General features: G+C 41.1%; 1 protein-coding gene and 2 non-coding genes across 9 annotated transcripts in view; all 3 read left to right on the plus strand.

Annotated features, from left to right (window-relative positions):
• The first annotated feature begins 237 nt into the window (after positions 1-237).
• Positions 238-13,354, plus strand: part of LOC109891390 (eukaryotic translation initiation factor 4B) — a 32,316-nt gene continuing 19,199 nt past the window's right edge. For 3 of the 7 annotated variants that reach the window (XM_020483880.2, XM_031825629.1, XM_031825630.1), the window contains exons 1-6: positions 238-340; positions 4,441-4,593; positions 4,829-5,034; positions 11,480-11,596; positions 12,005-12,059; positions 12,933-13,085. In XM_020483880.2, coding sequence (XP_020339469.1) covers positions 328-340; positions 4,441-4,593; positions 4,829-5,034; positions 11,480-11,596; positions 12,005-12,059; positions 12,933-13,085 — 697 coding nt within the window. In that variant the 5' untranslated portion in view covers positions 238-327. The remainder of the gene's footprint in view (positions 341-4,440; positions 4,594-4,828; positions 5,035-11,479; positions 11,597-12,004; positions 12,060-12,932; positions 13,086-13,354) is intronic. The other 4 variants (XM_020483883.2, XM_020483882.2, XM_020483881.2 and 1 more) reach the window with 2 other exon arrangements.
• On the plus strand, positions 7,133-7,267 carry LOC116374268 (small nucleolar RNA SNORA16B/SNORA16A family). Its single transcript, XR_004210137.1, has one exon. It is a non-coding gene; the product is annotated as a small nucleolar RNA SNORA16B/SNORA16A family (small nucleolar RNA).
• On the plus strand, positions 13,128-13,298 carry LOC116374276 (small nucleolar RNA SNORA81). Its single transcript, XR_004210145.1, has one exon. It is a non-coding gene; the product is annotated as a small nucleolar RNA SNORA81 (small nucleolar RNA).

Here is a 13,354-nt window from a genome sequence, read left to right on the forward strand (position 1 = left end):
TTCATATTTGTAAATACAGTCATACTTGACATATCACATTCATAATGCATTCATAGCTATATATGCAATTGTGACCACATCAGTTTTACTACTATACATACTACTTTCTTCTACTATTTGTTTTTTATATACAAAAGGTATTTAAATCTATTTGAAATGCCTGAAATTGGTCTCTAGCTAAACACCATAATATAATATTGTTAATAGAAAATAGTAGACAGCAAGGGCACGGCTGGAGGGATTTGAGGCTCGCGACTAGATGCGCGTTCTCGATTATAAACCTCTGACGCCTTCATCCGGGAATCTGGTACGAACTCGCTCTCCAACATGGCGGCGCCAGGTGAGGTTTATGTGGGTGAACGAGCTAGGTCGGTTGGGAGATTTCAGAGGTTATTAGCTCGACACAATTGAGCAAATATCGTTTGACGAGTGTCTACACCTTGTCGTGTAAATCTGTGTCGGTGTCCTATGTGTATATTTTCATCAAATTACTGTTTCTCAGGGATAAAGACGCCGCTGCCGGCGAAGGGATCTAGCTAGCTAACGTCGTTAGCTTCGCGAGGCAGCTATTTGCTCAGAATTTAGTAATTTCTTCCCGGTGTTTTTCTTTGAGTGATATGTTACGGGTATTTCGTTGACTTTAGGCTGTGCCTTTGGATTGTATCAGACATTTTAGTAGGTTGTAGTGTTATTCATAAGCAACTGACACATTGTGTCTAGGTAGTCGACGATTTACTGTGGCGCTAAGACAAGCAAGCGCATTTCTTGTAGGAGGGTCTGGTTCAGTGGCATGGGGTTCTCAAGGAATTTCCCACGTGCGGAATTTGGTAACCGATGGGTGAAGCAGGACAGTTGCTGAACGCATCCTATCGCTGGCCTCCCCTCAAATGTTAGCAGGCTGGCGTATTTAATGATGTCAACCACATGCCACTAGCATAGGCCTTAAAGTATTCCTGGTAAGCAGTCCTTTGCTGACGAAGCCAGTGGATGTAATGACAATGGCTAGCTAAGCAACTAGCTAGCTCGTTAGCTTACTAACATACCAGTGGTAGCTAAAGCTGTATTGGCCGCTAACGTTAGTTAGCTTGGAACCATCCAGTTTCGAAATTATTTGGTTAATGTTAGCTAGTTTTGGCAATATGGCTACATTGGCAAGAATGACTCACTGGCTATTTCCCCAGTTTGGTTTCACGTAATCCATAATGATTCACCACGTGGAAGGCACTACTTTGCACCTAGGCCTAACTTACACGCTGTTTGCTAGGATAATTCAATATTGTAGCTTGTTCTACAGTGTGTATTGTTGTCACTCACTGCACGAGTACCATCACCATTCATTGTAAAACAGTGTGTGTGACCCACTGACAAGATACCAATTGTAAACAGGCTGTGTGTGATGCTCTGTAGTGTGTGAAAAGAATGCCCTGACAGCTGGGATTTTCACAATGAAGCCGCCAGCCCTCTTTGTTTTTCCCCAGTCCGCTTCAAACCAAAACAAACCGACCAAACCTGCTCCATCAGAAGAGCTGGGTCTCATTGAAACCAGTAGTCAACCAATTTAGTCACAATAACTAATTTAATGTCTGTCACACACACCTAGTGTTGTTGCCCTTGAAGAAACAACCAAACTCTCTGTTGCTGAAAGTAAGAAACTGTAAAAGCACTTATCAGTGATGCCCAATTTTGTTTTAGAGCATTTCAATATAGTGGCAGTTAATGCGTTGAGAGAGACCACTCCCTGTTTTAGCAGGTTGGCATTCATGGGGATGACTCAAGTACTGGAGGCAGCTCTGCGGGGTAATCACTAGCTGGCCTTAACCACACCTCTAACCTTATGCCTTAACTTTAAATTAAGACCAAAAAGCACATTTTTGTTTTCATTATTATTATTATTTTTTTACAATATGTAGCCAGCTTTCACTTTGCAGCTGGCCAATCTAGTGGACATTTCTCAGCTCTGCCTCCAGTGCAAGATTAATCTCAATAAATGTCATCCTGCCGTTTAGAATGGGTCAGTGGGGCCAAGGCTCATCTTGCTGGCTTTGGCCCCACACACGCTATGAAGACCTATTAGACAGACACACTGTTTCATTATCATGGTCTGCACGTCACTGCTCCTTTATCTGACACGATGCTGGACGGGAGCACTCCACAACAGTGAGAAATTGCTATTTGTTCGCATGCAGCTGTTGGCATAAAGGGCAGATTGAGGCCTTTTCTAAACCAATGCACTTGTTTTGCCTTCGTCAGAGAATGTCAATGGCAGTTTGTGAAAATTATTTATTTATTTATTTTTATTTTACCTTTATTTAACCAGGTAGGCAAGTTGAGAACAAGTTCTCATTTACAATTGCGACCTGGCCAAGATAAAGCAAAGCAGTTCGACAGATAAAACGACACAGAGTTACACATGGAGTAAAAACAAACATACAGTCAATAATGCAGTATAAACAAGTCTATATACAATGTGAGCAAATGAGGTGAGAAGGGAGGTAAAGGCAAAAAAGGCCATGATGGCAAAGTAAATACAATATGATGCAACATAGTTTCAGGCATTTCCACTAGCTCGGTATAGACACTTTCATTGGTTTACAACGCAATGCAGGACTGCCTGGAGGTAGAGGGCTGCACTCCTGCGGAATGCCAACAGGACCTGCTGGTCCCAATAGAGATCATAGCAGCCAATCAGCATTTTTCATGCTGCAGTTAGGAGCGGGCAGTCTGACTATTTTGGGATGAAAATATTTGTCTCGCAGATGATTTGAAAACAGCTGTCTTTCTGCTTTGTATGCATTAGCCTGCCTACTGTATTAAGAACACCTATTTGTTGCATTATTCACATAGTCAGATTTAGCTGCTTTAAGTTCAGTAGCCTGCCTCCTAATTAGGTGTGCAAGATCAAGTGCGTCTGTATATGTGGTCTCAATTAAATAGAGTAGGCTGCCTACGCATTGGCGGAGAATCACGTGGCAGTTATCTTTCCAAGGAATTTTTATTAAATATGACTAGACAATAGTTTACTACAGTGTCTGTAAATAAATAATAATGGTAATAAGTGGAGGGCGCTCAACATACTTGAGTCGAGGTGCAATCAAACAAATAGATTATTGAAAAGACACAATGTGCGCTTAGGCTAAAAATGGTGAGCGAGTATTGCCTGTTCATTTTCTATATATATTGTTTGCCCATTTATTTGTCTCTGCCTGCAAATCGTCCTTCTAAAAGGTGGGCTATATCCTAAAGAGAAAGTGTTACTGTCCTCTCAACATTCTTGCTACTTCAAGTTCAGTATCCATATGTGAAGATCAGGTGCATGTGTGGTCTCAATTCAAGACTAGGCTTGGGTGATACTGTTTATATCGTATACTGGGGACAGTGTTATTTTCAATACTGTTTAAAAAAATAAAATAAAGAAATTCAAAGGGGTGTTGTGTGCTACTCAACTGCTTATAAACTAAGTATATTTATAAGAAATCTAAGATGTCAAATTATACCAAGCTCAGAGCTCCAGCTATGCATTTGGTTTGCTCCCTGAATGGAAAGATATCAAGCTTCTTGGTTACAGCAGAGACATTCTATCCCCTCCTGGATCAAGATCCCTGTTGCCTAAATTGTTTTGTACGTCCAAACATTTTATTTTATCCCCCACTATACTATGGTAGAGACGTTGTGAAAATCTGCATACCGCACAACCCTAGTAGGCTATAGCCTTATGCATGGGCGGCAAAGCACAGGGCCATTATCTTTACAAGGAAATTTACTTCCTAAATATGATTAGGCTTTAGTTTACTACATAAATAAATATTTATCTCCCATATTCGTCTGTCTGAAAATAGTCTCACTCCTACAACATATCTCAAGAGAAAGTGCACGTCTCTTCAAACTACGTCTAGCATGTTTGATTATCGGCTAGTAATACCCGAAAGCCTAATAATGGGACACGTGACAATCTCTGGCAATTTAACCTATTTCTTGGGTTATTTTTGTGGATTCTGATATTGCCTGTAGGGCGCTAAATTGCTTGGACCATACCTGGCAAGTGAGCTGCGTCACATACGCCTAAAATAACATTGAAGGACTGGTTGGGTTTGGACCTGTTGCGCGTGGAAGTAGAACAGAAATCCAGCGGAGTGCGGTAATAAAAATTGCGGGCGGAATGAATAAATCCATCTCTCGCAAACCACTACCTCGAGTCTAGTAGTTACAAATCAAGTTAAATGGACCGCTTGTAGTGGGATATGACTTCGTAATTACATCAGTCAAAATGTCTTTCAAATGTACCCTCTATCTCTTACGTAAGAGACTGGCAACAATGCTAATCCAGACCCCTTAGATTGGAAACTAGGGACTAGTGGTCGTTTTTGGACAGTTCATCTCTGGACATTACATTTCCCTTCAATGTTTCATGCAGCCCACTGATCTCCCTCTCTCCCTCTCCAGCTAAGAAGAAGGGGAATAAGAAGGGGAAGACCCTGACCCTCACTGACTTCCTGGCAGAGGACAATGGGAGTGGAGGCAATGCTCCACCACCGCAACCCAGCTACGCCAAGTCCACCAGCTGGGCCGACGAGACGGATGACGTGGAGGGAGATGGTGAGAGACACAAGATGCTTGATGAGATCTCATATGGGGTCTCATCCAAAGATGCAAACTTACCAGGGTTTCACATTCACCAGGGTGCAATGCTAGCTATGCAGATCAGTGAAATGTAGCATTGGGAATCATGTCTTGTTGTTCCATATTACATTTCTATCTGTTTTTGGTAACATTGCACCTGTCCATGGAAAAACATATCCATCTTCCTTACTCCTCCCACTCTTTCTCTCAGTGTCCACCTCCTGGCACTCAGGGGAGGACAGTTACCGGGCCCCGGCCATAGATCGCAACATCCTGCCCACGGCGCCACGGTCAGCCCGCGAGCCCAACGTGGACCGGTCGCGCCTCCCCCGCAGCCCCCCCTACACCGCCTTCCTGGGCAACCTGCCCTACGACGTCTCTGAGGAATCTATCATGGACTTCTTCCGGGGCCTGGCGGTACGTACTAGATCCTGTCAGAACGACATCTGTGTTAACAAAATCTGTGTTTTCAGTAGATACAACGTAGTGAAAAAATGCTTTGCTCTCCTACCTGGACATGTCTACGTTGTGCCGACTCAACATGACTCTGGTGTGGGAAGGATACCACACACTTTTTGACTTGTGTATTATTATTTATATATATCTTATTTATTTAACTAGGCAAGTCAGTTATGAACATTCTTATTTACTATGACGGCCTACCCTAGCCAAATCTGGACGATGCTGGGCCAATTGTGCGCTGCCATATGGGACTCCCAGTCAAGGCCGGATGTGATTACAGCCCGGATTCGAACCAGGGACTGTAGCGATGCCTCTTGCATTGAGTTTAGGGCAGGGCGGTATAACATATTTTATGATATACTGGTATTGATGCAGAGACCAGTTCGGGTTTTTACTTTACCTTCTATACCGGCATTTTAATGTTTGGTTTGTTAAATGTGATACGCCATGTGTAATGTCACTTTTTTATAGTTCACTTTACTACTTGAGTCATCTTTCTCTCCATGTCACTTTCCACAATCTATCCAAGCCCCCTGTCACTCAAGGAGCGCATTTGATGTTCCTCAACCACGCCACTTGCATTCAGTCTGCATGGTCAATGCAGCACATGCAACAATGTTGACAACAACAATGTTTTCACTTTGTTTCTTAATATAAATCCACTAGTGTTCCATAATGACACTATTAGTTTGTGTTTCTTACATCAGCAAAACAGCTAGTTTGTCGTCTTCGCAAGTTGCCCTAAATCTTGAGACACTAAATGTTAGCTGCTAATAGCTATCTAGCTAGCTAATAAATGCACTGAGTAAGAGCAAACGTACCTAGCTAATACAGCCTGATAATACCAGTGACCAGTGACGGTGTAGACTTAAATCAGAGGAATATGAAAAGCAAGACTATGTTAGCTACATGGAGTAGCTAAGAGAACACGCAATGTAGAAAAAGCTTATAGGGTCTCCTCGGAAACACTTATCAAAACTTTAGTTCCTACCCTGTCACAAAAGCTCTCCCTGGCATTTTAATTTGTCATCTCAAACAACACTATTCAAAGTGCGCACTATTATATTCTAACCAGAGAACAGTCATTCTATTTCCATGATTCCAACAGTTGCTCTAATTCGCAAGTCAAATCGCAATTGCAACATTTGGTGAATGCTTAGTTGACAGGAAAGTTGTCCAATTCACGCACTTGTTAAGAGAACATCCCTGGTCATCTACTGCCTCTGATCTGAAGGACTCGCTAAACACACATGCTTTGTTTGTAAATTAGGTCTGAGTGTTGGAGTGTGCCCCTGGCTATCTGTTAAAAAAAAATATGGTGCCATCTGATTTGCTTAATATAAGGAATTTGAAATGATTTATGCTTTCACTTTTGTTACTCAAGTACACTTTATCAATTACATTCACTTTTGACACTTAAGGATATTAAAACCAAATACTTTTAGACTTTTACCCAAGTAGTATTTTAGTGGGATGACTTTTACTTGAGTCATTTTCTGTTAGGGTGTCTTTTACGTTTACTGAAGTATGACAATTTTGTACTTTTTCCACCACTGCAATTGAGTGCCGGAAATGCAGAAATTATATATGTGCCGAAATTAGTTTTTGTTGAATTGAACAGTATAAAACAATCAGAATGAAGAAAGACTCATTGAAATCACTTATAGAATGTGTGTGTTGCCACCCTGGGATCACTCACTACTCATAAAGCAAATATGGAACTTCTATTATTCAAACAGTCAAATACCATTATATAATATTTTGACCACATCGCCCAGCCCTAATTGAGATGCAATGCCTTAGACCGCTGTGCCACTCGGGAGCCCAAAAATGTTGATCTTTGTAGACAGATCTACATTTTCAACACAGTGTAGATCTGTACTGATTGACAGTTACTATCAGTATATAGGAAAGGGGAACTGTAAAACATTTACTATTATAAGGGTTTGCACCAAAAACAAATCTATTAGACTCTTTACCGAACTTAGTTTTTGCTGACCAGCCTCGTTATCTTCAGAATTATACACCTATTGAACCTGCCAACAGTGAGCCTCTTGGCACCAATCGAAGCCGTTGCTGTTCTCTTGTAGCAGACACGGTCAAATGATGCCAAAAACAACACTTTCACCGACGGTCGCTGTGCAGTTTGACAATAACTGACTTAGCAACATTAAGGGGAAGGACACTTGATGCTAAATTGTGCCTAGAAATAGTGTGATGTGTATTTCTTGGCCGTCATTGTGATTATATGACAGATCTAGTAAGTGTTATCAGGATTCTAATTTGATTTCTCCCCCAATGATCGCTGCAGAAAAGTTTCCTGTTTTGAAGGAGATCTGAGAAACTGAATGACTGTGTTGATGCTTGTGGTCAGCTGTTTATACACCAGTTGTTTGTATTCCTGTTAGGGATGCACATTTTGGTACATTTTGCTGCCGACCAACCCCTCATTAACTTGTCAACAAACATTTTTTTCCCCCACCAAACAGTAAAATGAGGTGATTGACAGAGAATACTATGCATGTATACAAAGAATGGACATTTTTCATTAACAGCTGGAAACATGCAACAATAGCAAACCTGTCGTCTTAGTCAAAAGGCTATAGTTTATTATTGAACATGCAACTCCTGTAATGAAGCAGCCAATAAAAAGTAATTTTTTAACATTTGCCAAAGTTCAATACGTGGGAAATCACTGTTCCTAAATAGCACACTTAAAGCGATCAGTTAGAGATGCGATAGACAAATCTCAGTTAGAAACTTAGAGAAGGGGATCTTATCGTAATTTTTTTTTACTTTTAAAATTTTACCTTTATTTAACCAGGCAATTATTTTAGTTAAGAACACATTCTTATTTTCAATGACGGCCTGAGTGCCTTGTCAGCTCAGGGGTTTGAACTCACAACCTTCCGTTTACTAGTCCAACGCTCTAACCACTAGGCTACCCTGCCGCCCCAATGACTAGGATGGGTTGCTAATATGAGCATTGTGCCTTTGGCTTATTGACAATGAAAGAACGTTGATACGAAAACCAATCGAACAGAAGAGACATTCTGTATCTTCATAAAATAATTGCCGCCACTTTCTATGGTTGTATTTTGGCTAGGCTACTTTGAAGCAAAGTAATACATGCCTCATTATTTAAAGTTAAACGTTTGGGTTTCAAACTTCAAGCTCACATTGCAAAGTGGTGTGTGACCGTTGATACAGCCTATGCACTCAAATGCTGTTATTACGAGTTGATTGCTGTAATTACAAGTTAATTGTGGCTATAAAACAGTTAACACACGATTGCATTTAGGATTGTTATTTGTTGTGCAATGACTGGGCTTACAAAAGCTCATGCTGTCTGACAGGCGATATCCTAGTTTGGAGCAGAATAGCCTATGTATGCTGAACGCGTGTGATAAGATGCTTAACAATTAACAAAATATTTAATTCCACAAAATTATTCAAATGTACCTATAGAACCATAAGCATGACCGGTCAAATGTATTTTCGGCTGCTAACTGATTTTTAACGGTTAACCGTTACCATTCCTAATTCCTGTCAAACTGAAGGACATTCAACCCACCTGAGGTTAATCATTGCCTATATCTATAGGAGGTGGCTTAGCTGGAACCATCAACCTGTCTAGCCTGTAAATATACTCTGAGTCTGCAAAACATTAGTAACACCTTAATATTGAGTTGAACACCCTTTTGCAAATTCAACACGTGGGTTCATGCAAGCAGAATGCCTCTGAACCTTACCAAGTGCTAGGTCCTATCAGTAACCTTAACAATAAACCCACCTGTCCCATGCCACCTCTGGATTGAGGGCCAGGATCTGTGTGTGACAGTACAATAGGTAGCTTAGCACTTAAGAGCGTTGGGCCAGTAACCGAAAGGTTGCTGGTTCGAATCCCAGAGCCGACTAGCTTGTTCCCTTCAAAGACACTTACTGCTCCTGTAAGTTGCTCTGGATAAGAGCACCTGCTAAAATAGGTTAACATTTTAGGGCTAATTTTACAGAAGGACTTACAGTGGGGCGAGCAGGTTGCTACTAAACTAACGAAGAGCAACGGATCACTTTTTCTCCTTCGCCGTCTTAAAAGGTTCCATGTGCCACAGGAAGACCTGGTGAACATGTACACCCGCTACATATGCCCCACCCTAGAGAATGCCCCTCCTGCTTGGCACAGCTCACTGACCCAGCCCAGTCTGATGACCTGGAGCATATCCAGAAGAGAGCATGCTGCACCATCCCAGGAGGATACTCCAGTTTTACCTGTCCCTACCTCGGCTTCATGAAAGACATACAACTCTGCACTGACTGCTGTCAGCCTCTTAAAATCTAAATCCAGAGATTGGCTACCTCCTCACTGACGGGCAGGAACGTCCGCAGCCAAAACAAACTGACTACGAAAGTCTAGAACTGAATGGTACACGAGGTCACCAATCCCATATTTCTGCTCATTGATTGAGTCACTTTAAATCGCAGGACATTATTAGCTAATTTGTTTTACTCTTTCTATTTTATTTTTATCCATGTTCGTCAGTGATGGGAAAAGTACCTTATTGACGAAAGTGAAAGTCACCCAGTAAAATCCTACTTGAGTAAAAGTCTAAAAGTATTTGGTTTTAAAAATACTTAAGTATCAAAAGTGTAAATCATTTTCTTTCAAATTCTTTATATTAAGCAAACCAGGCGGCACCATTTTCTTTTATATATTTTTTTTACAGATAGTCAGGGGCACGCTCCAACACTCAACTTAATTTTACAAATTAAACGTGTTTAGTGAGTCTGCCAGATCAGAGGCAGTAGGGGTGTTCCATTGATAAGTGCGTGAATCTGACAATTTTTCTGTCCTAAGCGTTCCGTACTTTTGGGTGTCGGGATTTTTTTTGCGTATGAAGTATAATTTTTATGAGGAATGCTGTGAGGTAAAAGTTGTCAAATATGAATAGTAAAGTACAGATACTTTAATGTACTTCAAAGTATTTTGTGTTTTTACTCAAGTACTTTACACTACTGTATGTATGCTCAATGTTTTCAGTTTGTATTAACTGCTATATGAGTAATAAAATAAACTTGCTTATTATATATACAGTACCAGTCAAAAGTTTGGACACCTACTCATTCAAGGGTTTTTACTTTTATTTTTACTATTTTCTACATTGTAGAATAATAGCGAAGACATCAAAACTATGAAATAACACATGTGGAATCATGTAGTAACCAAAAGTGTTAAACAAATCAAATATATTTGAGATTCTTCAAAGTAGCCACCCTTTGCTTTGCACTCTCTCAACCAGCTTCACATGGAATGATTTTCCAACAGTCATGAAGGAGTTTCCACAATGCTGGCAATGCCTAATCATAATTGCTTTAAATCACACGATATGCATCTTATCTTTTTTACAACAAAAAATAGAAACAGGAAATTTTCATATTGATATAGATGTGCAGAATATGAAGTTTAAAATGTGTGTGTGTGTGTATACAAACACGTGTGTGTATATATAGGTGGGAGTATGTATGTATTTTTTTCTATATGATGCTAAACTGGAACCATCAACCTGTCTAGCCAGTTAATATGCGTGTGTGTATATATTATTATCCTATTATCTATAGGAGGGATAACAAACCGTCTAGCCAGTTAATATACAAGTGTATATTAGGGATGCGCGATATATCGGAATTGGCCGATTAGCTAAAAATGGGAACATCGGCAAAGCTGATGTGCAAACCTATATGACGTAATGACACCACGTAAAATGTTGAGCTATGCGTGCAACACAGCATTCCTAAACTAGCCCACAATATCTGCTGTCTGGATTGAGCAGTCATTTGAAAGAGTAAGAGCATTTCAGCGAGACAACATCACTAGTGTATATATTATTATCCTATCTATAGGAGGCTTAACTGGAACCATCAACCTGGCTAACCTGTTCTTGAAACCACCAGTTGTCTTCTGGGGATTGACATTAACACTTGATGGACACTTGCCCATCGGGCAAGTCGACAGCATTTTTTATTTTACTTGTCCAAAGGTTAAGATGACTTGCCTGAAATGTAACTGTTTACACAAACAATTGCCTTATACTGAACTATCTTCAATGTTAACATGGGAGGCATCAGAAATATAGATTTTGCTAAAGGAGTTGACTCGTATAAATGTTGAAATGTAAGTACTGTACGTTAAGGAGAGAAGTTGAATGTGGGAGGAGACCTGCCAATGTATGCAAAGGAGTTTGTAGCTATCATATTGCCCTCCTACAGTAACTCATTATTGTTATGCCATTGCAATATTTCTCATCTGTTCTGAGACTGTCCGCATCAGTCTAATTTTTGACTTCATACTAGCAAAGTTCTCCATCAGCTCACTCTCACTGCTCTGTCTCCCCTCTGTTCTCAGATCAGTGCTGTGCGCTTGCCACGGGAGCCCAGTAACCCAGAGAGGCTGAAGGGCTTTGGCTACGCCGAGTTTGATGATGTGGACTCCCTCCTGAGGGCGCTGACTCTCAATGAGGAGGTAAGGAAAGGGCGCAAGGAATAGCAGCAGGAATGGTCAAAGGGTCTTAACTAGAGTTCCATCCATCAGAACACTGATCAATGCAATGTATGATGACCCACTCACTTAGTTGGGATTAATCCCATAGACATTTTCTATAATATCAACCCATATCAACATCCATTCAACTTTGGTAATTGATTACAAGGGACAAAAAACAAATGTTGATTTAGTAACAGTACGAGAGCTTTTTGTAAATGCGTTAATCAAATGAATTGTTCAAGACAAATATATTGCATTTGAATGTAAATGACAGGTAAATCGTTTCCAGCTATCACACTGGAACATGCATGTGTGGAAAGATGTTTGTTAATTTAGGCCACATTATTGGTAATGACTTGCTTGTTCCCTGCCCCTCTGTCCTAACAGAACCTGGGAAATCGCAGGATCCGGGTGGATATTGCAGATCAGTCCAACGACAAGGGTGAGTTATAGACAAGAACATGGGCACATCCAGGTACTTTCCCCAGTTGCTGGAGTTGTAGGCAGACTCATGCAAAACAGAAAGGGAAATGCAGCACACTGCTGCTCACGCGCCCAGGTGATATTTATTTACAACGTTTCGACCCTTAGGTCTTCATCAGGCATCCATACCTAAGGGTCCAAACGTTATAAATAAAAATCACCTGGGCGCATGAGCAGCAGTGTGCTGCGTTTTCCTTTGTTTTCCATGAGTTATGAACAACTCATGATTCTAGCTTTCTACTGTACTATGGGAACAGAATGGCCAAATGTTCTATCACTTGACCCGGGCTTTGTAAGCATCATAGATTTTAGGCACAAATGGTAGTAACACACAAAAACTGTAGGAGCATCTATTATGTTAGGCTGGATTTTTACTCCAAACGTTCCTCGTAGCAAGACTTCATTGACTCGTAGGTAAAGTTAAAATTTAAAGCATGCTCTGGAATCTCTGTAGTTTGTGGAGATGTTGCAGGGTCTCTGGAGTACATCTACAGGAGTTTAAATCCAGCCTTAGATATTATGGGGTGGTTTCCTGGGCACAAATTAAGCCTAGTCCTGGGCTATAAAGCTAATGGAGAATATTACAAGTGCTTTTAGTCCAGGACTAGGCTTATTCTGCTTCCAGGAAACCAGTCATATGTGTCAGGAGATCAGTTGATGCACATCCCACATTTCTCATAAAATGTAATGCCGGGGCAAAAAACACTGAAGTGCAAGAGCAACAAAAATCGTTTTCTAATGTGGTGCAGAAATAAAGCACCTGGGGGCATTTACAGTGTGTTGGCTTTTCATTCTTTATCTTCTAATTTTATACCTAACCTCCTATGGGCAGAGGGGAGAGATAATGGCCAGATGGGAGGACGGGACAGGATGGGCCGTATGGGAGACATGGGGGGCCCCGACAAGACAGACAGTGACGACTGGAGGGCCCGGCCCACTGCTGACGCTGATGACGGACCCCCAAAGAGAGAGGAATCCGCTTTCGGTGAGAGTCACTCCCTCTAAGCTCAGTGGACTCAGCATGCACACATCCCTTTTTAAAGCACCCTGCTAAAATTGGGAGGGCGGAACCTCACGGCTTGGCTCTTGCAAGCATGTAAGCACGGGTACACCAAGGAAGGAGAGAAAAGGCACAGTGTCGCAAATGAGGCTAGGGCGGACCTTAATGTCCTTTGTCTCAAGGCTACGTGCTACACTATTTATCTGAAATGTTAAGCATGCATGGTCATGTTTTAGACTGTCCATACAGTTCAA

This window comes from Oncorhynchus kisutch, linkage group LG5 (assembly GCF_002021735.2).
Source record: "Oncorhynchus kisutch isolate 150728-3 linkage group LG5, Okis_V2, whole genome shotgun sequence".
Classification (NCBI taxonomy): Eukaryota; Metazoa; Chordata; class Actinopteri; order Salmoniformes; family Salmonidae; genus Oncorhynchus; species Oncorhynchus kisutch.